Genomic DNA, 27,500 nt, shown 5'->3' with positions numbered 1-27,500 from the left:
CATTGAAACACAGTACACTTTCTGAAATCCGTATTTTCCCTACTGTTTATGTTCATGTTGTTTATGTCCGGGTCGTAAATTAACGCACGCATGTGCACGTCCGTGCCCGTGTCAACTTTTTACTTTCGGTTTTAAAACGCTCTCAAACTTCGTTTTAGAGGCACAGAATTTACTTTTAAGATAGCGTGTGGATAGAATTTAGTTGTTTAACTTCATATATGTGTTCAATTTATCATGAAAGAGCCTATTTAAAAATAAAAATTCAGAGAACCGTAGGGGCGGGCAGTTCCGTGAATTGTATCCGCATAAGGCAACCTATTTTGGGCATGGCTCATTTAGATGTCCCCCCCTGCGTCACCCCCTGGTGGTCGGGGAAACAAACTGCTGGAGGGGTGGTGTTTGACAACAGTTTTTTTCTTTGATTATGTCTGAACTCGCCTACAATCCCTTTAAGGCAGAATTCATTCCATTTTCGCCTGAAGCAGGCTGTATCAAATATGAATGAATATCATAAACGATGCAGAGCCACGCCCCCTGACAGAAACGCCAGGGTGGTGTGTTTATGTTTGGAACACAGTTCATATATGACCTGATCTAACATTCACAAATGGGGATTTCAACACAAAAAATAAAGCCACGAACCCATGAAACAGCGCCCTCTAGTGGCAGTGACATCAGACTTCAGTGCTCTATTCACATCTATTAATGGACGGTGTGAGGACGTTACACATTATTATTAATATATCATACATTATATTATACATTATTTAATGGATGATATCGGTCAATCTACATTATAATGTTTCCCATTGTTGCTCTAAATGTAGGAGACACTAGATCATGGTGGCGCCTCTAGTGGTGTATCTGTGCATGTCACTCACTGTGCAGAAGTAGTTATACAGAAGATATTGAGGGCACTGTCTCTTTAAGTGTCTTAAATAATAATCACATTTTTATTATTTAGATACAAATAAATAATATGACAGTAAATATGATTATATTTTATAAATAGATACATACAAATACATGTAAATGTACATTTATATATATATATATATATATATATATATATATATATATATATATATATATATATATATATATATATATATATATATATATATATATATATAATTTACTATACTATTATAATTATAATGTAGATATAAATATAATATCATATTTAATGTATAAATATATAGATGGTTGTATAGATAGATAGATAGATAGATAGATATATAGATGATTAGATAGATACGTAGATAGATAGATATATAATATATATAAATTAATACCTGTGTGAATTCTGTTCCCAGCAGCAGCAACAGAGCAACACGCAGAATCTCGCCCGATGCCTCCATCCTTCCTTCTGTCTCTCTCTCTCTCTACTCTCCTCTCCTCTTCTGTTTTCTTCTCCTCTCCTCCTCTGTCACGGATCTCTCTCTCTCTCTCTCTCTCTCTCTCTCTCTCTCTCTCTCTCTCTCTCTCTCTCTCTCTCCCCCTCTCTCTCTCTCTCTCTCCCTCTCCCTCTCCCTCTCCCTCTCCCTCCCTCTCTCTCTCTCTCTCTCTCTCTCTCTCTCTCTCTCTCTCTCTCTCTCTCTCTCTCTCTCTCTCTCTCTCTCTCAGTAGATGATAAATTAAAGATTGGCTCCAGAATGATAAATCATTCGTGTGGAAAAAGCAAACGGTCAGCTCAGCTTCTCTGTGTGTGATGTACTGTACAACATGTACAACATAACACTATATATATATATATATATATATATATATCACACACTGCTCTGTGTGTGATGATGTAGATACTGTACACCATGTAGAACATAACACATCACAGGTCTGAGATCAGTGTGATAATAGAACACACGCGCGCACGCGCACACACACACACACATACACACACACAACACACACACACACACACACACACACACACATGCGTTACGCCCGGGATTCAAACTCCCACGTGGAAAGCCAACATCTTAACCACTAAACCAAAGGGATATCCCTTTTACACCCAAAAGTCATTCATCCTCTACACTTCCATGTTTACCGTCGGCCCAAAACACAGTCGCCCCAAAACACAGTCGCCCCAAAACACAGTCGCCCCAAAACACAGTCGGCCCAAAACACAGTCGGCCCAAAACACAGTCGCCCCAAAACAGAGTCGGCCCAAAACAGAGTCGGCCCAAAACACAGTCGGCCCAAAACACACTCGCCCCAAAACACAGTCGGCCCAAAACACAGTCGGCCCAAAACACAGTCGGCCCAAAACACAGTCGGCCCAAAACAGAGTCGGCCCAAAACACAGTCGGCCCAAAACACAGTCGCCCCAAAACACAGTTGCCCCAAAACACAGTCGACCCAAAACACACCGTGTTGCCTATTCGCCCCGGGGCAAATAGGCAAATCCTGCGGTATATAGAATGGGGGGGCGAGTGTGTTTTGAGGCGAGTCTTCCCGTTACCTTATGGAATACTGTCATTTGTTTTCCGAGGCGAACTTGTCCGCCCAGCCCAATACTTATGAACTTTCATTGCCGTGAGCAAGGAAATACTTTTTGTTTTGTTGTTACTTTTGGGTCAATTTATTCATTAAGCCGTGTAATAAGCGGGATAATGTATGGTTAGGTGGTCATTATTGAAAATTAAATGCCTTCAGCGTGATTATCCACCTCCGCTCCGTGTTGGTGGATAATCACCCTGAAGGGATTTCATTTTAAAAAATGACCACCTACCCATACATTATCCACTGTAAACAGGGACGTGCACAGATAGACTCTAGGTGGTGCTAGAGCACCTGCCCTTTGCCCTCTTGACCAGAAGTGCCCTTTTGAAAAAATGAGATCTCTTTTTTTCAGTTTAAAGCAGGGGTCTCTCTCTAGGGGGTCCTCAGAGTTACTACAGGGGGTCCGCCAAATCTTTATGTGATATGATTTTTCTTTTTACCATAACCACTCGAAACCTTGCATCCCTTTTCTGAGGAGAACTTTAGCCAAAAATAGCAGATCTACAAGATCTACGAGCTTGTAGATCGGCTATTTTTTTAAAGAGGTATAGGTGTAGAGGGAAAAAAGAGCAGACCAAGTAAACAAAAAAAAGTATAATTTACTTGAGCACCTGCCCCTCAAAATGTCTGTGCACGTCACTGACTGTAAATGACATCATAGATCTAGGATAGAAGTACATTTTGAATACTGTATCCTCTGTAAATCCCTTACAGAGGATTTCTATATTGCAGTATTGATACTTTTATTAAGTAAAAAACATTGAGTACTTTTTACACCCCTGCTGAGAGGAAAGGAACACGCTGCTGGGGATGAACACACACACACACACACACACACACACACACACACACACACACACACACACACACACACACACACACACACACACACACACACACACACACACACACACACACAGGTGCTCATGTGGTGTGTACCATCTGCTGGCTGGACGTCCTGTAATGAAAAAGGTTGCAGGTTCCAAACCCGTAGCAACAACCTGCTCATCCAGCCTCCACACACACACAGCTCCCGCACTGCATTGTGGGATGTCACTGTTGTCTAGGCAACCAGCGGAGGGAAACGGTGGAACACATGACCCAGTTATGAGAGAGAGAGAGAGAGAGAGAGAGAGAGAGAGAGGAGAGAGAGAGAGAGAGAGAGAGAGAGAGAGAGAGAGAGAAGGCTGCCTCTCTGTGTGTGTGTGTGTGTGTGTGTGTGTGTGTGTGTGTGTGTGTGTGTGTGTGTGTGTGTGTGTGTGTGTGTGTGTGTGTGTGTGTGTGTGTGTGTGTCTGTGTCTGTGTGTCTCTCTCTCTCTCTCTCTCTCTCTCTCTCTCTCTCTCTCTCTCTCTCTCTCTCTCTCTCTCTCTCTCTCTCTCTCTTGTATAAATATACTGTATATATGATTTATACTGTATATAGGGCATAGCAGTGATGGCCATTTTGTGGTGCCACAGATAGAATCCCTATTCATTTTTCCCATAGAGATTTCAGAACATATTTATATGAATTGTTTTAAACCTCCTGGTGAATTATGAGCATTAAAACATTTGAATATTTCATTATATTACCAGCTCTCTCCATTTTCAAAACTCTTCCTTTTCAGATTTCCTATAAAAACAATAGCAACAATGCTAAATTAGCAGATCTGCAAAAGCTCAAAACGTGTTGCGATAAGACACGTTTTGAGCTTGTAGATCGGCTAATTTTGCAATTTTTGTTTTACACTATAGACCAGTGGTTTTCAACCAGTGGTCCGGAGACCACCAGTGGTCCTTGGGGGGCTACCAGGGGGTCCCCAGCTAAATTAGCTAACCTAGCCTCAGAATCATTTTAACCACTTAGCTTTGGCTATTCAAAAATAGCAGATATACAAGCTCCGCTATGAGCTTGTAGATCTGCTATTTTTGAAAAATCTTGACAATGTGTTCAAATCTTTGAATATAAATTGTTTTCAAAGAGAACATTAACTCAAATCTTTGCTCCTGGGGGGGTCCCTGGCACAAAACATTTTCAGATGGTGGTCCGCGGCCAAATGTATATCAATTTAGGGGTCCCTGGCATGAAAAAGGTTGAAAACCACTGCTATAGACCAGTGGTGATGAAACTTTGATGATGGAGAGGGCCACTATATTATATATATATATATATATATATATATATATATATATATATATATATATATATATATATATATATATATATATATATATATATATATATATATATATATATATATATATATATATATATCTACACACTCACTCCAGAGGAACACGTTGCATATCGTTGCTGTCCGGCACAAACCAGCTAACTCCATTTTGAGGCTTTTGCTCCAACCTCATTGTGAGCTTGAAAACCATTTGTGATCTTGTTTCATGTTTATTTTTATGCCGTGTTCCCTATGTGATGTTATGTAAACGTATTCCACCGTTTGTCTGTCTGTTTTCTGATTTTATGTTTCTTGTGAGGACTGCGGATGAAAACTAGCATCTTTGCTAAATCCGGTGTATTTACGTCCATGTGACGTCCATTAATATGCTCTGTCCTGTCCAAATAAACAAATAAAGTAAAGTAAAGCTTGGAGGTTCCATTCAGCTGTTCTTATCAATGATGAACAAAACCTCCTAACTACACTTTCTTTCATTTCCTGAAAAATGAACATTTTGGAGTTAGCTGGTTTCTGCCGGACAGCAGAGATACATATATTATGTAAACACTAAACAGTCACGGACCATCTGGTGGTCCTCGGTCTGCCAGCAGGTCTCCTCCTCCCAGTAGGACGTGCCCAGAGGACCTCCCTAGTACAGACGCTCGGGAGGCGTCCGTACCATAGATGCCCGAACCACCTAAGCTGGCTCCTCTCCAAGTCAAGGAGCAGCGGCTCTGCTCTCGGTCTGTCCCATCAGTATGAATGTAAAGGCTGCCCGGAAAGTTATGTCAGGTTAATGATAAAACCTTCAGTAAATGTGTAAGTTAACTCAAAGGCCTGGTGTTAGCTTAGTGAGAGTTTATTGTTATTACACAGCACTGGACTGCTGGTGTTTAGGAGGTGAATTAAAACACAAAAAGTGCATTATTGGACTTTGATAATCTTTATGGAGCCTTGACCACAGTACCTGTCTGTCTGATGCTTGTAGTACCTGTCTGTCTGACTGACTATCTAAAGGTTACATAATGTGTAGTACCTGTCTGTCTGTATGTCTGTCTGTCTGTCTGTCTGTCTGTCTGTCTGTCTGTCTGTCTGTCTGTCTGTCTGTCTGTCTGTCTGTCTGTCTGTCTGTCTGTCTGTCTGTCTGTCTGTCTGTCTGTCCGTCTGTCTGACTGACTATCTAAAGGTTACATAATGTGTAGTACCTGTCTGTCTGACTATCTAAAGGTTGTGTAAATGTGTTCTTTGTGTCGTGAGCAGCTCATATGTTGGCAGTGGGAGTATTTCTGGCAGAAGTCCAAGTATCTGTGGGGAATCTGGCCTCGGCATCTAATCATCGCCTCCTTGGCATCGTCTTCTTGGCATCGTCTCCTTGGCATGGCCTCCTTGTCATGGCCTACCACACTATCACTGTGCATGAGAGCTAAAAACAACTATATGTCCAATCTGATTATGGTCAAAAATGTGTTCAAAACAAACAAACAAAAGGGTATTTACCTAAAGTTTAAACATTATTTACTGGGCGGGCCGATTGAGAATCTTAATTTACTGGATAAGATATGATACGATATGATAAGACATGATATGATAAGACATGATATGTGGATAAACCGCGTGTTCTTTTTAAAACTATTGACCAGCTGTTAAATCCTCCCCAACCTACTTGTCTGGAAGCATCTTCTGATGTCTGTGAGGATTTTCTCTGCTATTTTGTAGACAAGGTCACAACCATTAGAGCACACATCTCCCCCCCTGCCCTAGACCCCTCTCTGGCTGTCACCTGCACAACTATATTTAATCATTTCAACCCTGTGTCATTCTCAAAACTCAGCGAACTGGTCATGCACCTCAAAACCTCATCCTGCCCCACAGATGCTATCCCCACTCACCTCTTTAAGGAGGTTTGGGAGTCCATTGGGCCTAGTGTCCACAACATCATTAATAGCAGTCTGGCCTCAGGTGTTGTGCCAATATATTTCAAAACAGCAGTTGTGACACCACTGATCAAAAAACCCAGTCTCGATACCTCCGTCTTGTCAAACTACAGACCAATCTCAAAGCTTCCCTTCATTTCCAAAATCCTTGAGAAAACTGTTTTATTTCAATTACAGTCTTTTTTACAGGAACACAATATTTTTTATGTCTTTCAGTCTGGTTTCAAAGCATTTCACAGTACCGAGTCTGCGTTGTTGAGAGTATTCAATGATGTACTATTGACCACTGACAAAGGTAACTCTGCTATTTTGCTACTCCTTGACTTGACCTCTGCTTTCGACACCCTGGATCACAAGACTCTAATCTCCCGTTTGGAGCAGTGTGTTGGTGTCACAGACACTGCCCTAGACTGGTTTAGGTCTTATCTATCTGAGAGATGTTTCTCAGTGAAATTTGGAGATTTTGTGTCATCCTCCACACCCTTGTCTTCCGGAGTCCCCCAGGGTTCGATCCTTGGGGCCTATATTGTTCTCCCTGTATCTTCTCCCCCTGGGTCTAATTTTTAAGAAGCATGGCATCTCTTACCATCTGTATGCAGATGATTCTCAAATCTACATGCCCCTAAAAAAGGAATGTAATAGCTCCCTGACACCACTTCTAGATTGTCTCAACGACGTTAAAACCTGGATGGCTTTTAACTTTCTAAGTGTCAATGAAAAAAAGACAGAGGTCATAGTGTTTGGGCCTAGTGGTCCTGGCATTATACCCACCAATCTGGGCCCTCTGCAGTCTTATGTGAAACCTGTCGTCTCCAACCTTGGAGTCAAGTTTGACAATGTACTCAAATTAGATAAACAGGTAAATGCTGTGGTCAGCTCCAGTTTTTATCATCTGAGACTGCTTGCCCGAATTAAGCCAGTTTTGTCGTTCAATGATTTTGAGCGTGTCATTCACGCCTTTATTACCACACGTCTGGACTACTGCAACGCGCTGTATGTCGGGCTAAATCAAGCCTCCTTAGCAAGCCTGCAGTTAGTCCAAAATTCTGCGGCACGCCTCCTGACAGGAACCAGTAGACGTGAGCACATTACGACCGTGCTGGCCTCACTCCACTGGTTACCTGTTTTTGGTTACCAGAATTGATTTTAAAATGTTATTGTTTGTTTTTAAATCCCTGAATGGCTTGGCACCCCAGTACCTCTCTGACCTCATAAAGGTCTATACCCCCCCAAGGTCACTGCGGTCTGCCGGCCAGCTAAACCTGGAGGTCACAATAAAGACCAAATTAAAGACCAGAGGCGACCGAGCCTTTGCTGCCATAGCCCCTTCACTATGGAATGTGCTCCCCCCCATGTTAAAACGGCCCCCACCATTGAGACTTTTAAATCTCGGCTTAAGACACATCTTTATACCTTGGCATTTTAACCCCGCTTGAGTTTCTATGGTCTATGTCTTATTGTTCTTTGTGTGTCCTTGCTCTTGTTTTATCTTTTTGTGTTTTAGCATATTTTAACAGTGTACTTTGCATGATTTTCTGTACAGCACTTAAACCCTGGCTGTGAAACGTGCTATATAAATAAAGTGGATTGGATTGGATTGGATATAAGACATGATATGATATGATAAGACATGATATGATAAGATATGATATGATAAGACATGATATGATACGATATGATATGATAGGTGTCTCGTCTAAGTCTTGTATTTCTATGTGTTATTTTCATGTTCTAGATTTCATGGTTCTATGTTCTTGTCTTCCTCAGCTGTATCTCATGTGTATGAAATGTTCTCTTTGTCTGGTTGGACAGTTATTTACATAATCTATGAGTTTCATTTCTATTTGTTCGTTTAATATTAAAATCATGAAATCAGGTCAGTTTTTGATTGAATGAATACTTTATTTAGAAAAGACATGGAAATACAATTCACATCACAAGGTCCTCTAAACTGGATCGCTCATAAAAGCACAACGTCTTATTTAGAATGAGATCCCATGCACTCACATCATGATGACAGACAGATATACACTACTATGCAGAACGTCATACAATCAGCTTACAGGTTACTGTATGAAAAACAAGGAATATGTACAATAAACAGTTGTTGTTTAGTATGTTTACAGACTACTGTTGTTGCCATGGTGATGTAGTTGTTAAGCAGGGTGACAGAGCAAGTTGCCATGGTGATATAGTTGTTTAGCACAGTGACAGAGCTAGTTGCCATGGTGATGTAGTTGTTTAGCACAGTGACAGAGCTAGTTGCCATGGTGATGTAGTTGTTAATAAGGGTGACAGAGCTAGTTACCATGGTGATGTAGTTGTTTAGCAGGATGACAGAGCTAGTTGCCATGGTGATGTAGTTGTTAAGCACAGTGACAGAGCTAGTTGCCATGGTGATGAAGTTGTTAAGCAGGGTGACAGAGCTAGTTGCCATGGTGATGTAGTTGTTTAGCAGCGTGACAGAGCTAGTTACCATGGTGATGTAGTTGTTTAGCAGGATGACAGAGCTAGTTGCCATGGTGATGATGATGGTAGTTGAAGCTGATTGGTGCGTTTTGTAGCGAGGTGTTTAAGCTGCTGTCCTGAAACATCCCGCCTCTCAGAAGGTCCTCAGAAAAACGCCGAGACGTCCCGAAGAACCGAGTCTAAAACACATCGATAAATAAACCTGATCAATACCGAGTCTAAAACACCAACCAATAAACCTGATTAATGATCAATACTGAGTCTGAAACACATCAATTGAGTTTTAATTGGATATTCATATATATTTATAAACTCACAAACTTCGGTGGATGTTTTCGTTGATTAGTCACCTTTACAACTAACAACGTAAAACTTGTAAGGATTGTGCAAACGTGGAATGAGCAACAGCTAAACGTGTAGGTAGCCCCCCCCCCCCCCACCGCACAAAAAAAAAGAAATTGCCAAAATCCCCCAATATGCTTATGTTGGTAATCGTTGTCTTTTTTTTTGAGGTTCACACCAGTTTGTTTGATTTTTGTTGAGAGCGAGAGAGAGAGAGAGAGAGAGAGAGAGAGAGAGAGAGAGAGAGAGAGAGAGAGAGAGAGAGAGAGAGAGAGAGAGAGAGAGAGAGAGAGAGAGCATTTGGCCCCGGGGTGCAGTTACACGGTAGGTGTTGGGATGTGGATTGCAACTCCTGAGGTCTCCTTATAAGGTCTATTGAATAGTTCACAATACACTGACATCCCTTCAAAATCCATATCAGAGGTTGATGTGATGGGCTTTTTTGCAGCCAGGCTGGATATGTGCCATACCGAAAGGTTTTGAAAACGTGATCATAGATCACATGTTTTGAACAAGCACGTATTCATGGAGTTTTGGACTCCCTTCTTTTGCCATGTAAACCCTACTGCATGACAGTGTATGCTCCAAGCAGCAACACTCCCCCCCCCCCCCCCCCCCCCCCCCCATGGACAGATGCCACGTTTGTCCCTTCACGATAAGGCCCATGGTGCAACAGGACCTTCACGATAAGGCCCGTGGTGCAACAGGACCTTCACGATAAGGCCCATGGTGCAACAGGACCTTCACGATAAGGCCCATGGTGCAACAGGACCTTCACGATAAGGCCCATGGTGCAACAGGACAAGTGAAGCTGCTGTTCCGTTACACACTTTTTAAAAAAAAGAATCTTCCTCCTAGTATAACCATAACACCTGATGATTATGTGAGTGACAGCATTATGTGGTGTCAGCCCTGGAACCATTTACAAACTTAGGACCAAGTTCTGTGAGTCTCACTGAAGTCTGTGAGTTCCTTTCAAACTTCTGTGAGTCTCACTGAATTGACTTCAGTCTCACTTCAAGTTCGGTGAAGTCAAAGGAAGACAACAACCAAGGAAGACCTGTAAGAAAGGCCATGATTACACAGCTGTTGTCAATAATGATTACTCAGGTGTTTTTACTTTCAGCTAATTGTAGATCATGCCAGTCCCTTAACAGGCTGGAAGTCTTATTGGGCAGTTAGGTATTGAAGCCCGCCTTCTGCACTTATAATTTATTGTGTTCAGGTTGACTTGACCCAGAGTGTCAGTTTAGTTTAGTTTGCCTGCAGTACAGACCTCTGTACAGTATGTGTCAGTACAGACCTCTGTACAGTATGTGTCAGTACAGACCTCTGTACAGTATGTGTCAGTACAGACCTCTGTACAGTATGTGTCAGTACAGACCTCTGTACAGCATGTGTCAGTACAGACCTCTGTACAGTATGTGTCAGTACAGACCTCTGTACAGTATGTGTCAGTACAGACCTCTGTACAGTATGTGTCAGTACAGACCTCTGTACAGTATGTGTGTCAGTACAGACCTCTGTACAGTATGTGTCAGTACAGACCTCTGTACAGTATGTGTGTCAGTACAGACCTCTGTACAGTATGTGTCAGTACAGACCTCTGTACAGTATGTGTCAGTACAGACCTCTGTACAGTATGTGTCAGTACAGACCTCTGTACAGTATGTGTCAGTACAGACCTCTGTACAGCATGTGTCAGTACAGACCTCTGTACAGTATGTGTCAGTACAGACCTCTGTACAGTATGTGTGTCAGTACAGACCTCTGTACAGTATGTGTCAGTACAGACCTCTGTACAGTATGTGTCAGTACAGACCTCTGTACAGCATGTGTCAGTACAGACCTCTGTACAGTATGTGTCAGTACAGACCTCTGTACAGTATGTGTGTCAGTACAGACCTCTGTACAGTATGTGTCAGTACAGACCTCTGTACAGTATGTGTCAGTACAGACCTCTGTACAGCATGTGTCAGTACAGACCTCTGTACAGTATGTGTCAGTACAGACCTCTGTACAGTATGTGTCAGTACAGACCTCTGTACAGCATGTGTCAGTACAGACCTCTGTACAGTATGTGTCAGTACAGACCTCTGTACAGTATGTGTCAGTACAGACCTCTGTACAGTATGTGTCAGTACAGACCTCTGTACAGTATGTGTCAGTACAGACCTCTGTACAGTATGTGTCAGTACAGACCTCTGTACAGCATGTGTCAGTACAGACCTCTGTACAGTATGTGTCAGTACAGACCTCTGTACAGTATGTGTCAGTACAGACCTCTGTACAGTATGTGTGTCAGTACAGACCTCTGTACAGTATGTGTCAGTACAGACCTCTGTACAGTATGTGTCAGTACAGACCTCTGTACAGTATGTGTGTCAGTACAGACCTCTGTACAGTATGTGTGTCAGTACAGACCTCTGTACAGTATGTGTGTCAGTACAGACCTCTGTACAGTATGTGTCAGTAGAGACCTCTATGTGTCATTCCTGATAAGTAAGTACTTTATGATGTAGGTTTTGTGCTTCAGTTCTTCAGTTAATTCAGTTTTGTGTCATTGTTCGTACTATGTGCTAATTGTTAGAGTTTGGTACAGTGTTGCTTTTTATGAATATGAACCTGTGTGTTTGTTTGGTTTTGTATTCCAGACCATACTGTCAGTCTGTCATACTGTTATACTATCACATAGTCAATTGTCAATAAATCCAACTCAACTATACCAAGGTGGTCCTGTGTCCATTTTTCTGACCGACAATTAGGGGCGAGTACCAAATGACACACACCTGGGACTGACTGACACACACCTGGGACTGACTGACACACACCTGTGACTGACTGACACACACCTGTGACTGACTGACACACACCTGTGACTGACTGACACACACCTGTGACTGACTGACACACACCTGTGACTGACTGACACACACCTGTGACTGACTGACACACACCTGCCAGCTGGTGTGAGGAGAGCGATTACCAACAGAAGCATATTAGTGGGGTATTTAGTGGGGTATATATTGTGGGGTATTTAGTGGGGTATATATTGGGGTATTTGGGGGGTTTGGGGGTTTAGCTGTGTTGCTCATTCCATGATTGCACAAACACGTTATACCTCATTGTAAAGGTGACTATGATCAATGATAAAAAATGATACAAAATACAAAATACAAAATACAAGACCAATTGGTATTTTTGGAGAAAAATCTACCAAAATTAAGTTTCTGAACCTATATAAAGTGTAAAATATAAAATAGTTATATCATGTATATATAGTGTATTTATATCATGTATGTATATCATATTTACAGGCATGTGGTGAACGGTTGGTTTCTTGCTGCCATACAGCTGGTTGGAGGTCTGGTACAACGGATGGGTTTTCTTCTGACTGAAAATAATCATAATAATACAAACATGTTCATTAACAATCATTCTAGATAGATTGATACCTTTATTATCCCATGGGGGGGGTTGGGTCGCCCAGAGGCAGCACAGCAGCTTAACATAAAGTTACAGGCAAAGAGTAAGAAAAAGAAAAAGTACTGTTGTCAGGTTAAGCCCCTAAAACATTGGTTCTCAAAGTGGGGTCCGGGGACCCCCAGGGGTACTTGAGGGGGTTCCAGGGGGTCCCCATGCAGCTAAATGATGGATAGGAACCAAATGGACCCTTATGGGTCTGTAACTCTGAGAGTGTCCAAATGGAACCAAATGGACCCTAACGGGTCCATTTGGTTCCATTTGTACACTCTCAGAGTTAAATTAACATTGATTTTACAATATAAATTGGGGTCCCAGAGACATACATGCCATTAAATGGGGGTCTGTAGCCCTAATGCATGTCAAACTGGGGGTCCTTGAAATTAAAATGGATGAGAATCACTGCTAGAGAGCCGTAAAAATCTTCTCTTATGGGGGTCCCTGCCTTATCTTTTCAAATGGGGGTCCGCGGGCTAATAAGTGTCAATTTGGGGGTCCTTGACATGAAAAAGTTTGAGAACCACTGCCCTAAAACATACATGGGCAACTGGCGCCCGCACTTAATGCGGCCCGCAGGTTAATATCAGAATACTGACATATTATTGTTTTGATTTCAGCTGTTACAAACATGACCCGCTTTAATGAATTCAGTCTATATTAGTAGCTTAATGACTATGTCCAATGTATTTGTATTTAAGTTCATACAGTTAACATAAGTATAACTAAATGCATCTGGAATTAAATAATAATGTTACTTTTCAGGATTCCAATTCAAAAAGAGGGGGAAAAAAAATCAGGATTCAAATTCAAAAGTAGCAAAAATAGCAGATCTACAAGCTCAAAACGCGTCGCACTGCGACGCGTTTTGAGCTTGTAGATCTGCTATTTTTGCTACTGTAGTATATTAGAACTAAGCATATAGTCTAATAATCATATAGTCTAAAAATACCTAAGATGAACACACAAAGAGCAGATCTAGAGAGACACATCCCCCACAGGATGCCACACACTGGATGCTCCTATGGTCAATGACTAACAGTGATCTAGGGCAACACATGGTTTTGTACCTATATACATGCATCCATGCATAATATCACATATCATTATACACTAATATACCAGTACCCATATTGTGATGCACTCACATTATGATATAACTATGCATACTACTAAATACTACAAAGGCCTAATAAACATAGTCCATTGATTACTCTGGTCAAACTTAACGCTGACTAGCTGGTTTGGGAGACATTCCTGATTAGCTACAGAAATTCTACACCCTTTCATGGGGGAGAAAAGCCCAGGTCCAGATGTCAGTATCTCCTGGGGTCATCTGCCCTTAGTTGACCAGTATATTGTCTTAACCAACTCACACAATAGACCTACACACACACCAAACTACTTAATTAAGCACATACTCATTTACACACATAGTCTAACACACGCACCTACGTGCACACTGAAGTGCATCCGTGCATGCACACACACACATATAGGATCCACACTGTTTAGACATGTGGACCTCAACACACACACCTCATGCACAAGCCTATAGAAAACAGCATGCACGTGCATACACACAGAGTATAAATATCAATGCTGTGTTTTACTCTGCCTCTTTTCCTGTGTGAAAGCTGCCATGCCCTGTCCTGTGTAACCATGTAAGTAATTCTCTTCTCTCCTTAATAAAATCAACTGAGGAGAAGGAATGCCTGGACTCTTTAATTCTCCTTAAACAAGGGCAAATAGCCCCACAGATTAATACATTTCACTACACTACTTTTGTGTGACATACGAAAAAAGTTAAAAAACGGAGATAAGATTTGTCGGCCTGACAGTATATGCAATGTGGAAATATAGTGGCCCTCTACATCATTAAACAGACAGTATGTAATGTGGCCCGCTGGACCATTAAAGTTGCATCATCACCCCTGTCCTAAAACAGCTGCTTTTAACAGACTGTTATCACAGCCTCTTACCTGTAACCATGGAAACCGTCAGGGTTGTTGAACCTCGCTGGTAGATTCTGATGAACTTTGTAAAAATGACTGGTTTGAAGCTTCAAAGCCTCCGCGTTCTCACTGGTTTGAACTGGTTTCTCCTCCATCAGGTTGACTGTGTTCTCACTGGTTTCACTGCAGTCCATATTCAGACACCTCTGTGTTGTTAGCAACGGTTGTCAGGTTGAGCGTTTAGTTTGACTGGTTTGACGGGTGTGTTATACCGAAATTGGTGACCCATCGATTATTGTAGTATCACAAGCTTATTTGAGCAACTACATGGTATGCTCGGCGCAACATTTAGAATATTAGTTTATTGACTAGAGTTCATGTTTGTTTACTCTGTTTATTGTGTCCTCACGCTGAATAAGAGCATCTTCTGACTTCTAAAAGCCTGGAGTCACGTTATTCTGTAAGGTCACCAAATGCGGTGTAACACCAGAAACAGTTTCGCTCTCTTCCTGCAGAATTATGTAGTCCTCGGTCGCCCCCTTGTGTCCTAAACAAGTAAATACAAATAATACCAATAAAACCACCACCATGCCATAATTAATATAATATCTATATATAATACAATATGTAATACCATCTATATATAATATTATATCTATATATAATACAATATGTAATACCATGTATATATAATATTATATCTATATATAATACAATATGTAATATTGTATTATATATACAATATTACATATTCAGAATGAATTCAGAATGCTGAATGAAGCATGAGCCCTTTTCAGCTACACGCACTGACCCTCTGCACCTTAATCCCCATGTATAACGCACAAACTTAAAAAAAAAAAAAAATATTGCACTCTTTTTCTCTCTAAGCACCTTAGCGTCTATAAGTATATCATGCACAGTATACATACATTGCTGCTATGCTCAGGCACCTTAGTTTGTCTCTTATCTCAGGTACTTTGTAAATATGTAGATAACTTGTTTTTGGCCTTCTATTGTTCTCTGTTGATCTCCTTCCCACTTAACCCCTACCCCTCTTCTTCTTCTCTCTCCCCACTCTTCTTTCTACGGAATTTAACGTTGCGATGGGAGTGATGTACAAAAACGAATTTCACCCACTTTTTACCATGTAAACCTGTGATGTGACAATAAACCTGATTCTGATTCTGATTCTGATGACATATATAATATTATATCTATATATAATACAATATGTAATACCATGTATATATAATATTATATCTATATATAATACAATATGTAATACCATATATATATAATATTATATCTATTTATAATACAATATGTAATACCATGCCACTAATCTCTCTAGAAAGGATTATTATATTTTTTTTTTAACTGAATGGGTTCCCAGATTGCCACTGTCTGTCTGTCTGTCTGTCTGTCTGTCTGCCTGCCTGCCTGCCTGCCTGCCTGCCTGCCTGCCTGCCTGCCTGCCTGCCTGCCTGCCTGCCTGCCTGCCTGCCTGCCTGTCTGTCTGTCTGTCTGTCTGTCTGTCTGTCTGTCTCTACATGGTAGACAGCTGGAGTAGATGTTCTCTTTGTTATGGTGGTGTAACCTGACACCCAGAACAATGACATCACACTGGATATATAAACACACACACACACACACACACACACACACACACACACACACACACACACACACACACACACACACACACACACACACACACACACACAGTGTGTGTGTGTGTGTGTGTATGTGTGTGTATTTTTAAATGTTTTGTTCAGAGCCGACTTTGAAGTTGGTGACTGAAGACAGACAGCTGTGTAGAAGCTAATATTTTAATAGCATTATAAGTATTATATAAATTAATATTATATTATAATTACATTATAATAACAAACACAGATTTACATCATGTGGAAGATCAAACGTAAGTACAATATTATATTAATTATATTAATATAACTATAATATTTAAAGTCAGGTTAAATGTCATGTTATTAAATTATAAATGATTTATTCTGAACCCTCAATAATCTGAGTTGATTTGAAGTCATTTACTGTCATTCATGAAATGATCACAAATATAGATTTATTTTTTAAGAAGTTCCTACAGTATATCACACATTTATTTAGCCTTTACCCCCTTCTAGTCACTCTAAGGACCCCCTAGGGGTCCTCTTGTAGTAACTCTGAGAAACCCCTAGGGGTCCTCTTGTAGTAACTCTGAGAAACCCCTAGGGGTCCCCTTGTGGTACCTCTGAGAAACCCCTAGGGGTCCTCTTGTAGTAACTCTGAGAAACCCCTAGGGGTCCCCTTGTGGTAACTCTGAGAACCTCAGTGATTCTCAACATGTGGGTTTATAAATGTATTATTATTATATTGACGTTATTGTTTGTTTCTGTATAATATGCATTAAGATGAGATAAAGATGCTTAATGTTATGATATGTACACATTAAAGGGATAGTTCACCCCCCAAATTTCATTTTTTTCTATGTATTAGTCACTCCATGGAGACTTGAATTCATGGATATGTTTTAGTTTGTCTCATTCCAAAGACAATAGTTTGATGACCGGCAGCGGTTCCGGTAGGAGACACAAAGAGTCTCCTTTGTGTCTCCTACCGGAACCGCTGCCTACCGGGAACGCTGGTCATCACATTATTGTCTTAGGAATGAGACAAAAAAAATATATATATATTAATATAAGATTATTATTTTTTTGGGTGAACTATCCCTTTAACAACGTTTCTACATTGAGATGAGATAAAGATGTTTAAACCTTAAAACATGTTTAACGTTTGTGTCGTTCAGCTCCTGTAGTTTTCGCCAAGGAGGCTTGTTACCGACCCATTCTGGAGGTAAGAACCGTTTATTTATTAAATACAGTAGAAACCATGAGAAATTATTATGAAGTAAAAACGCTTTACTTAAAGTTACATGAGATATGATGTCATCAGTCATCAGTCTAAACAATATAATGTCAATAATTATAACATTATAATATCGTCGCCTTGCTAAACTAATGGCATAAGTCATTTTTTAAAGTTTTTCAGGAAAAAACTGATCCAAAACTATATGATATGTCTTAATCATTTCACCCAAAATGTTTATAACAAATTATGACTATTTAAATAGAAATAACAGCGTCTGTCAGTTATGTAACATAAGAGATTTAAATAGGTTTAAATAGGATAAAATCTGACTTTGGCCAAAAAAAAAAGCAAAACAAAATACAAAATGGCCTAAATCAGTAAATAATTTGGCTTAAGTCACAAAACCATGTGACTAAAGCAAAAAAAAAAGGCATATTTTGTCCTAAGTCACACTAGGGAGTTAGGCCATTATATTAAAAGGGGAGTGAACAGCATGATCCTTTTCAATTAGGAGATGGGCGATTTTACCAGAGGTGGCCAGTGTCATGAAGAGCTGACTTCGGCAAAAATATAATTTTCCTCAAAAAATGACTTAGGCCATTAGTTTAGCAAGGTGACGATGTCATCCCACAGTTTCAGACAAAACTTTGAAAAACCCTGACCGACCGACCGACTTGAAATAGGAGAGAGACTTTATTGAGAGGTTCTATGACAACTTCCTGTTTTTTCCAACTTTGGTTCTATGGGTGCATCCACACATGTACGTCAAGTTGTCGTACGGAAGTCGGAAGTCCCGTCCACTCCCATGTTATAGGAAAAAACGGACCGGAACTTCCGGTTTCTAACTTAACATGGGAGTGGATGGGACTTCCGTACGACAACTTGACGTATCCGTGTGGATGCACCCTATGACAACTTCCTGTTTGTTTCAGAGTTTGGTTCTATGGCAACTTCCTGTATGTTTCCGAGTTTGGTTCTATGACAACTTCCTGTTTATTTCAGAGTTTGGTTCTATGACAACTTCCTGTTTGTTCCAGAGTTTGGTTCTTTGACAACTTCCTGTTTATTTCAGAGTTTGGTTCAATGACAACTTCCTGTTTGTTCCAGAGTTTGGTTCCCCCAGACCCCATGGATCAGTTCCATCTGATTCGAGGTTCTGCAGAAGAAGAGTTTCCTGATCTGAGAGGGAACCAAACCTGTATGGGCCGCGTGCTGAATTACAACCTGTACCAACGACAATTCACCAGGTATGTATATAAATATATAAATATATATATATATGAACAATCCGATCTCACAGGACTTAGTATACATTGCACGGGAGTGTCATTCCGTGCATAGACAACTGCAAAACATCCGAAAATCAGTGCATAGCTGCCTCACTTCTCCCCCATTGTGACTAAACCATTTGGGAGGCGCGCAGTTCTCAGTTCTCAATGGAACTGGAGCCACGTTGAGGGACCACCGAGTGAGCTAAAGCGAGCGAGTTGCCGTCCCGAACGTTCCGACGTTCCCTTGAGCCTACTCAGCGCCGTTTGAGTTATGTACCGATAGGCACAGAATGAGTTATGTACCGATAGACACAGAATGAGTTATGTACCGATAGACACAGAATGAGTTATGTACCGATGAGTTATTTACCGATAGGCACAGAATGAGTTATGTACCGATAGACACAGAATGAGTTATGTACCGATAGACACAGAATGAGTTATGTACAGATAGGCACAGAATGAGTTATGTACCGATAGGCACAGAATGAGTTATGTACCGATAGGCACAGAATGGTACATGTTGTTGTGGGGACTGCTCTGCTTCCGGGTTTTTCCGGGTTGCAACTGGTTACGCCCACCATGGGACTTGCGGGTTTTCTAGGCGACTATACACGGAATGACGTGCACTGGCTCCGTGCAATGTATACTACATATATATACTACATATATATACTACATATGTATACTACATTCTGTATGAATTACAACCTGTACCAACGACAATTCACCAGGTATGTATGTATGTAAATATATATACTGTATTCATACATGGGGGCGTGTCCTAACCTAAATCATGTACCAATGACAATTCACCAGGTGTACAGAGGGCGGAGTCATCTTTGATGATGTCATCAGACTGGGCCTGGAGGAACCAGGTGATTGAGAGTAGAGCTCTTCTTAGCGGGTCCACCGGTAACCGGACAAACCCGACAGGACTCAAGACCCGAACGGATCCGGGTCCGTGTTTTACCGTGTGTGTGTGTGTGTGTGTGTGTGTGTGTGTGTGTGTGTGTCTGTGTGTGTGTGTGTGTGTGTGTGTGTGTGTGTAGCATCACAGTGTGTAGGTTGTGTAGCGGGAGATGCTCAGTGTTACATCATGTACTGTGATTTTTTGGACCGCGTCATCGAGCGTTACCATGACTACAAGATCAACAACAACAGCATCCAGAGCGACTTCAATTATGACAACCTGAAGGTAACCATGACAACCTGAAGGTAACCATGACAACCTGAAGGTAACATGACAACCTGAAGGTAACATGACAACCTGAAGGTAACCATGACAACCTGGAGGTAAGCATGACAACCTGAAGTAACCATGACAACCTAAAGGTAACCATGACAACCTGAAGTAACCATGACAACCTGAAGGTAACCATGACAACCTGAAGGTAACCAGGACAACCTGAAGGTAACCTTGACAACTTGAGTAGTTGTCTATCGACCTCTTTCACACAATAGGAGAAAAAGAACACGCAGGATTCTAATTCAAAGATAGCAAAAGAAGCAGATCGACAAGCTCAAAATGCATCGCTTCGCGCCGCGTTTAGAGCTTGTAGATCTGCTACTGTTGATAGTTTTGTGTGACAGACGCTGCAGTATGATCAAGTAGGGCCTTCATTTACCAAAACACACAAAAAAGTTCAAACATGAAGATAGGAGGTTTCTGCCCGACAACAACGATAGATAACATTTACATTGTAATGTCTCTGTACATCTCTTTACATCTAGACACTGAGCCACCCGCTCTCTAAAATACTGTCATTGATTTCTGACAAAATGACGAGCACATTATTTCAAAGACACACCCCCCAATAGCAAGGCCCTTCTGCTAAACAGTGACACTTCACATTGAACAATACTTAATACTTTTAAACAGCCATAAACCCAGCATGCTACAGGCTCCAAACGTGGTGGGTGGTCCCACGACTTCCAATTTCATAAAAAATGACAACTTCCCTTCCTACTTCCGGTTTGTCAGATTGCCTTGAAACTTCACCGACACACTCTTTCCCCCACAAAGAATCCAGCGGTTTAGACTGGAAGCCGATCTGACCACTGGAAGTGGGTGAAATTGCAATATGTCCCCCACTCCTGCCTCCCTGCAACGCATGTTGCAATGTATGACAGTGGACCTGGGTTAGGGTTAAGAGCTGGTGCTGCAAGTGCATCGCTGCTCCAATTAAGACCAAACTTACACAGTGTTTAACACTTAAATGGTGACCATTGCTCTGAGCAGTGCAACATTATTATATATATATATATAATACATTATTATGCATAATAATACATTATAATATAGTGCAACATAGGACTGGATTTGAAGGCCGCGATCGCTCTGAATATCTAGTAGGATAAAATGTTTTAAAAAGCGTAGATGGAAGGTTTGAGCCCGACAGTGACGATATGTAAGCAACGATACTGTTCCAATATGATATATATATACCCTAACCCTATATATATATACCCTAACCCTATGATTTATATATACCCTAACCCTATGATATATATACCCTAACCCTATGATTTATATATACCCTAACCCTATGATTTATATATACCCTAACCCTATGATATATATACCCTAACCCTATGATTTATATATACCCTAACCCTATGATTTATATATACCCTAACCCTATGATATATATACCCTAACCCTATGATTTATATATACCCTAACCCTATATATATATACCCTAACCCTATATATATATACCCTAACCCTATATATATACCCTAACCCTATATATATATACCCTAACCCTATATATATACCCTAACCCTATATATATACCCTAACCCTATGGGCTTCTGACGCTGTTCCAATATGAAGAACCATTCTAAAGTCTTTGCTTTGGTTCTGTGATGCACAAAGTCCATTGTGTGTGCGTGTGTGCGTGTGCGTGTGCGTGTGCGTGTGTGTGTGTGTGTGTGTGTGTGTGTGTGTGTGCGCAAACAGGGAGGTGATGACCTGGACAGCTCTTACATAACAGGATGTGAGGTCAGTGTTGTCAGAGGGGTGGAGCCATTCACTTTCCCTTCACACTGCAGCCGTGGAGAACGCAGAGAGCTCCTCACGCTGGCCAAGAGAGGTACTGCACCACTTTATATGTGAATTCATTACATGGCAGATAGTCTCGCGTGGCCAGACTGTTGCCTCCCACAATTTACAAATGTTTCCGGCATACAGTCTGGGACTCGGAAGCTCTGATCATGCTTAAGGGGAAAGCGGAAGCCCCTCCCCTACCCACTTCCGTTTTAGCATTGTGCAGTGGTGCAAAGGAGTCCGACTGGAATCACAACAAATGTTAAATAATATAAATATGATATATATATGAATATATATATATGTATCATATGATACATATATGAATATAATGATAAACAATCCTCGCACAAATAACATGAATCTACCTATGACTCTATGCTTCCGCCTCGGTTCTGTTTCCACTGGGACTACAGGTCCGCGGGCACCGCGTCGTGATTGGTCGAATGTCTTTCCGGTCTGAACAACTTCCGTTAAACAGCGTTCGGGAAGTGGAGTTCCAGCCTCTATATAGCATTCAGAGATTGTGGAATAGTTGTCTGGGGACGCGAGACTACATCGCAGATAGCTCCTCACGCTGGCCAAGAGAGGTACTGCACCACTTTATATGTGAATTCATTACATCGCAGAGAGTTCCTCACGGCGTCCGACCTTCCTACGCCGTGTTATCAGTGGCGTTCCCAGAAATTACATTTAGGGCAGGCGACATTTTTTCCTCTACCTACCCCACCTCCCCCCCCCCAAGCTGCTCTCATACTCAGAGCCCCTTTTATGCCTGGTGAGTACAGGTGATGGCCCAGAGACCCCCACACCTGGCACTCCTGACACCCCATGAAGATAAAGGCAAACATTTGCATCACTATAGTATAGGCGACGGCGCTCTGCTGTTTGGATACGGTAGTGATTAGCTGCCTGCCCGCGTGAATGGACGAGGTCCGACGGCCACTATTCTCTTTGGATTTTTTTCACTGCCTGTTTTTCAGTCTTTTACTTTATTTTCTAGGGGAGGCTAGATTTTAGTTGGGGTGGGTACGCCACTGCGTGTTATTAAAGAAAAACGGGCGACAATGGCCAAAACTCAATCGAAAATCGGCGATCGAAAATCAGTGAATGTGGCTGCTTTCAAGATGTTTTGTCCATTATCTCTGGAACAGAAGGTCCAATCTGCTCAGTTTAAAGCTTGTTGGATGTGTGACTTTGAGGACATTAAGCACAATGACAGCTTTTCGGGTTCTTCAGGTTTTCAGGCCTAAAAGTATGGTAATTGTTCGGTTTGGTTGAAAGTGGGAGTGGGGGGGGGGGCATTTCAACTTGTGGTCACCCTGGGGAAGCATATAGGGTTAATACAGGTCTGGATGTTGTTAATTAAACATGTCCAATAATGAACATAACATCATGTAATGTCATGAATTTAACATTATGATGTCTTTAAGCGTTACAGCAGCTTCCTGGAAGACTTTACAGCATAGAGGAGCTGACTCAGCAAGTAAGAACATCTGTCATGTTTATTACACACACACACACACACACACGCACACACACACACACACACACACACACACACACACACACACGCGCGCGCGCACACACACACACGCACGCACGCACGCACGCACGCACGCACGCACGCACGCACACACGCACGCACGCACACAAGCGCACACACACACACACACACACACACGCACACACGCACACACGCACGCACACACGCACGCACGCACACAAGCGCACACACACACACACACACACACGCACACGCACACGCACACACACGCACACACACGCACACGCACACTTTAACTTTTACTTTCAAAACTTTCTTACTAAATGAATGTAAATAGCTGATCTACAAGCTCACAACATGTCACATCGCAGCACGTTGAGCTTGTAGATCCACTATTTAGACTACTTTAGTGCAACGCTCTTTCAGGACAAAGAAGAGCGTTAAAAAAACAAAACATATATTAAAATTATAAATATATTAAAACTATAAATGTATTAAAACTATAAATATATTAAAACTATAAATATATTAAAACTATAAATGTATTAAAACTATAAATATATTAAAACTATAAATATATTAAAACTATAAATATATTAAAACTATAAATATATTAAAACTATAAATATATTAAAACTATAAATGTATTAAAACTATAAATATATTAAAACTATAAATGTATTAAAACTATAAATATATTAAAACTATAAATATATTAAAACTATAAATGTATTAAAACTATAAATATATTAAAACTATAAATATATTAAAACTATAAATGTATTAAAACTATAAATATATTAAAACTATAAATATATTAAAATTATAAATATATTAAAACTATAAATGTATTAAAACTATAAATACATTAAAACTATAAATATATTAAAACTATAAATATATTAAAACTATAAATGTATTAAAACTATAAATATATTAAAACTATAAATATATTAAAACTATAAATATATTAAAACTATAAATATATTAAAACTATAAATATATTAAAACTATAAATGTATTAAAACTATAAATATATTAAAACTATAAATATATTAAAACTATAAATATATTAAAACTATAAATATATTAAAACTATAAATATATTAAAACTATAAATATATTAAAACTATAAATGGAGATACAAGGTTTCAGCGATAATATGATGTATGATGCTGTATCTCCAGCAGGGGGTGACAGTGAGCGCTCCCTCATCCACTCAGATGAGGACAGGAGTGGCACGGGATTGGCCAGATGCCAGAGCTGTTTGGTGAGTCTGCTTTCATCTAGTTTAGTCTGTTCTATGAGTCTGCTTTCATCTAGTTTAGTCTGCTCTATGAGTCTGCTTTCATCTATTTTAGTCTGTTCTATGAGTCTGCTTTCATCTAGTTTAGTCTGTTCTATGAGTCTGCTTTCATCTAGTTTAGTCTGCTCTATGAGTCTGCTTTCATCTACTTTAGTCTGCTCTATGAGTCTGCTTTCATCTAGTTTAGTCTGTTCTATGAGTCTGCTTTCATCTAGTTTAGTCTGTTCTATGAGTCTGCTTTCATCTAGTTTAGTCTGTTCTATGAGTCTGCTTTCATCTAGTTTAGTCTGCTCTATGAGTCTGCTTTCATCTATTTTAGTCTGTTCTATGAGTCTGCTTTCATCTACTTTAGTCTGTTCTATGAGTCTGCTTTCATCTAGTTTAGTCTGTTCTATGAGTCTGCTTTCATCTAGTTTAGTCTGTTCTATGAGTCTGCTTTCATCTAGTTTAGTCTGTTCTATGAGTCTGCTTTCATCTAGTTTAGTCTGCTCTATGAGTCTGCTTTCATCTACTTTAGTCTGTTCTATGAGTCTGCTTTCATCTACTTTAGTCTGTTCTATGAGTCTGCTTTCATCTATTTTAGTCTGTTCTATGAGTCTGCTTTCATCTAGTTTAGTCTGTTCTATGAGTCTGCTTTCATCTACTTTAGTCTGTTCTATGAGTCTGCTTTCATCTTACAGGGTCTATATATCTGTTGTTTTACAGGCTCAGTACAGAGGTAGGTCTATAGATCTGTTGTTTTACAGGCTCAGTACAGAGGTAGATCTATAGATCTGTTGTGTTACAGGCTCAGTACAGAGGTAGATCTATAGATCTGTTGTGTTACAGGCTCAGTACAGAGGTAGATCTATAGATCTGTTGTGTTACAGGCTCAGTACAGAGGTAGATCTATAGATCTGTTGTTTTACAGGCTCAGTACAGAGGTAGATCTATAGATCTGTTGTGTTACAGGCTCAGTACAGAGGTAGATCTATAGATCTGTTGTTTTACAGGCTCAGTACAGAGGTAGATCTATAGATCTGTTGTTTTACAGGCTCAGTACAGAGGTAGATCTATAGATCTGTTGTGTTACAGGCTCAGTACAGAGGTAGATCTATAGATCTGTTGTGTTACAGGCTCAGTACAGAGGTTCTATATATCTGTTGTGTTACAGGCTCAGTACAGAGGGAGATCTATAGATCTGTTGTGTTACAGGCTCAGTACAGAGGGTCTATAGATCTGTTGTGTTACAGGCTCAGTACAGAGGGAGATCTATAGATCTGTTGTGTTACAGGCTCAGTACAGAGGGTGATCTGGTGATCTGTTGTTTTACAGGCTCAGTACAGAGGGAGATCTATAGATCTGTTGTGTTACAGGCTCAGTACAGAGGGAGATCTATAGATCTGTTGTTTTACAGGCTCAGTACAGAGGGAGATCTATAGATCTGTTGTGTTACAGGCTCAGTACAGAGGTAGATCTATAGATCTGTTGTTTTACAGGCTCAGTACAGAGGTAGATCTATAGATCTGTTGTTTTACAGGCTCAGTACAGAGGTAGATCTATAGATCTGTTGTGTTACAGGCTCAGTACAGAGGTAGATCTATAGATCTGTTGTTTTACAGGCTCAGTACAGAGGGTCTATAGATGTGTTGTGTTACAGGCTCAGTACAGAGGGAGATCTATAGATCTGTTGTGTTACAGGCTCAGTACAGAGGTAGATCTATAGATCTGTTGTTTTACAGGCTCAGTACAGAGGGTCTATAGATGTGTTGTGTTACAGGCTCAGTACAGAGGGAGATCTATAGATCTGTTGTTTTACAGGCTCAGTACAGAGGTAGATCTATAGATCTGTTGTGTTACAGGCTCAGTACAGAGGGAGATCTGGTGATCTGTTTTGTTACAGGCTCAGTACAGAGGGTGATCTGGTGATCTGTTTTGTTACAGGCTCAGTACAGAGGTAGATCTATAGATGTGTTGTGTGTTACAGGCTCAGTACAGAGGGAGATCTATAGATCTGTTGTGTTACAGGCTCAGTACAGAGGGAGATCTGGTGATCTGGGTGAACGTAGAGGATCATCTGAAGTTGGTTTCTAACAGGAAGGATGGAAACATCTCTGAGGCCTTCAGGACCATCTGTATGACCCTACCGACGGTCAGTTTACCCTTTGACCTTTGACCTCAAACATGATTGTAGACTGGTAGTCATGTGTATTAACATGTAAACAATACATGTTGATTATTATTATCACATGACAATGTGTGTGTGTGTGTGTGTGTGTGTGTGTGTGTGTGTGTGTGTGTGTGTGTGTGTGTGTGTGTGTGTGTGTGTGTGTGTGTGTGTGTAGCTGGAGGCTCAGTACAGTGCTCTGCGTCATGTGTTCTCATGGAAGCAGCTGATTGGTTGGGTCAGCAGCAGTCCGGCCGACGTAGGAACCGGCCTCAGAGCTTCTGTCACCGTCAGCCTGCAACACCTGCCTCAACACTGCCTCCTGCTGGACGTCCTGACACGACTGAGGCTACGCATGGAGCCTACAGGTAGGCAGTGGTGGAAAGTAACTATAGGTACATTTACTCAAGTACTGTACTTAAGTACAATTTTTAGGTATTTGTGCTTTACTTGAGTATTTCCAATTTCCAACACTTTTACTTCTACTCCACTACATCTCAGAGGCAAATATT

The 27,500-nt window shown here is 40.7% G+C and overlaps 3 protein-coding genes across 3 annotated transcripts in view; 1 reads left to right on the top strand and 2 right to left on the bottom strand.

Annotated features, from left to right (window-relative positions):
- Positions 1–1,361, bottom strand: part of LOC311044176 (noelin-like) — a gene marked incomplete at both ends in the record, with an annotated part of 18,647 nt that extends 17,286 nt beyond the window's left edge. The window contains one exon of the mRNA XM_084055595.1: positions 1,296–1,361. Coding sequence (XP_083911721.1) covers positions 1,296–1,361 — 66 coding nt within the window. The remainder of the gene's footprint in view (positions 1–1,295) is intronic.
- A 7,741-nt stretch (positions 1,362–9,102) lies between these two features.
- pierce1 (piercer of microtubule wall 1) lies at positions 9,103–15,032 on the bottom strand (the record flags this gene model as incomplete). The annotated part of the gene is made up of 3 exons (XM_084055594.1): positions 9,103–9,240; positions 12,719–12,797; positions 14,866–15,032. The coding sequence occupies 3 exons, from the start codon at positions 15,030–15,032 to the stop codon at positions 9,103–9,105; spliced, it is 384 nt and encodes a 127-aa protein (XP_083911720.1).
- A 1,711-nt stretch (positions 15,033–16,743) lies between these two features.
- The window catches only part of LOC311044174 (creatine kinase B-type), a gene marked incomplete at both ends in the record, with an annotated part of 11,322 nt that continues 565 nt past the window's right edge, over positions 16,744–27,500 (top strand). Inside the window, 10 exons of the mRNA XM_084055593.1 lie at positions 16,744–16,759; positions 17,645–17,691; positions 18,814–18,953; positions 19,797–19,855; positions 20,030–20,175; positions 21,943–22,075; positions 23,463–23,515; positions 24,727–24,806; positions 26,850–26,973; positions 27,167–27,356. Coding sequence (XP_083911719.1) covers positions 16,744–16,759; positions 17,645–17,691; positions 18,814–18,953; positions 19,797–19,855; positions 20,030–20,175; positions 21,943–22,075; positions 23,463–23,515; positions 24,727–24,806; positions 26,850–26,973; positions 27,167–27,356 — 988 coding nt within the window. The remainder of the gene's footprint in view (positions 16,760–17,644; positions 17,692–18,813; positions 18,954–19,796; positions 19,856–20,029; positions 20,176–21,942; positions 22,076–23,462; positions 23,516–24,726; positions 24,807–26,849; positions 26,974–27,166; positions 27,357–27,500) is intronic.

Source organism: Gymnoscopelus microlampas (genome assembly GCF_963454915.1).
Source record: "Gymnoscopelus microlampas genome assembly, chromosome: 4".
Taxonomy (NCBI): Eukaryota; Metazoa; Chordata; class Actinopteri; order Myctophiformes; family Myctophidae; genus Gymnoscopelus; species Gymnoscopelus microlampas.
The sequence above is the reverse complement of the archived record's forward strand: the minus strand, read 5'-3'. Positions and strand labels throughout refer to the sequence as shown.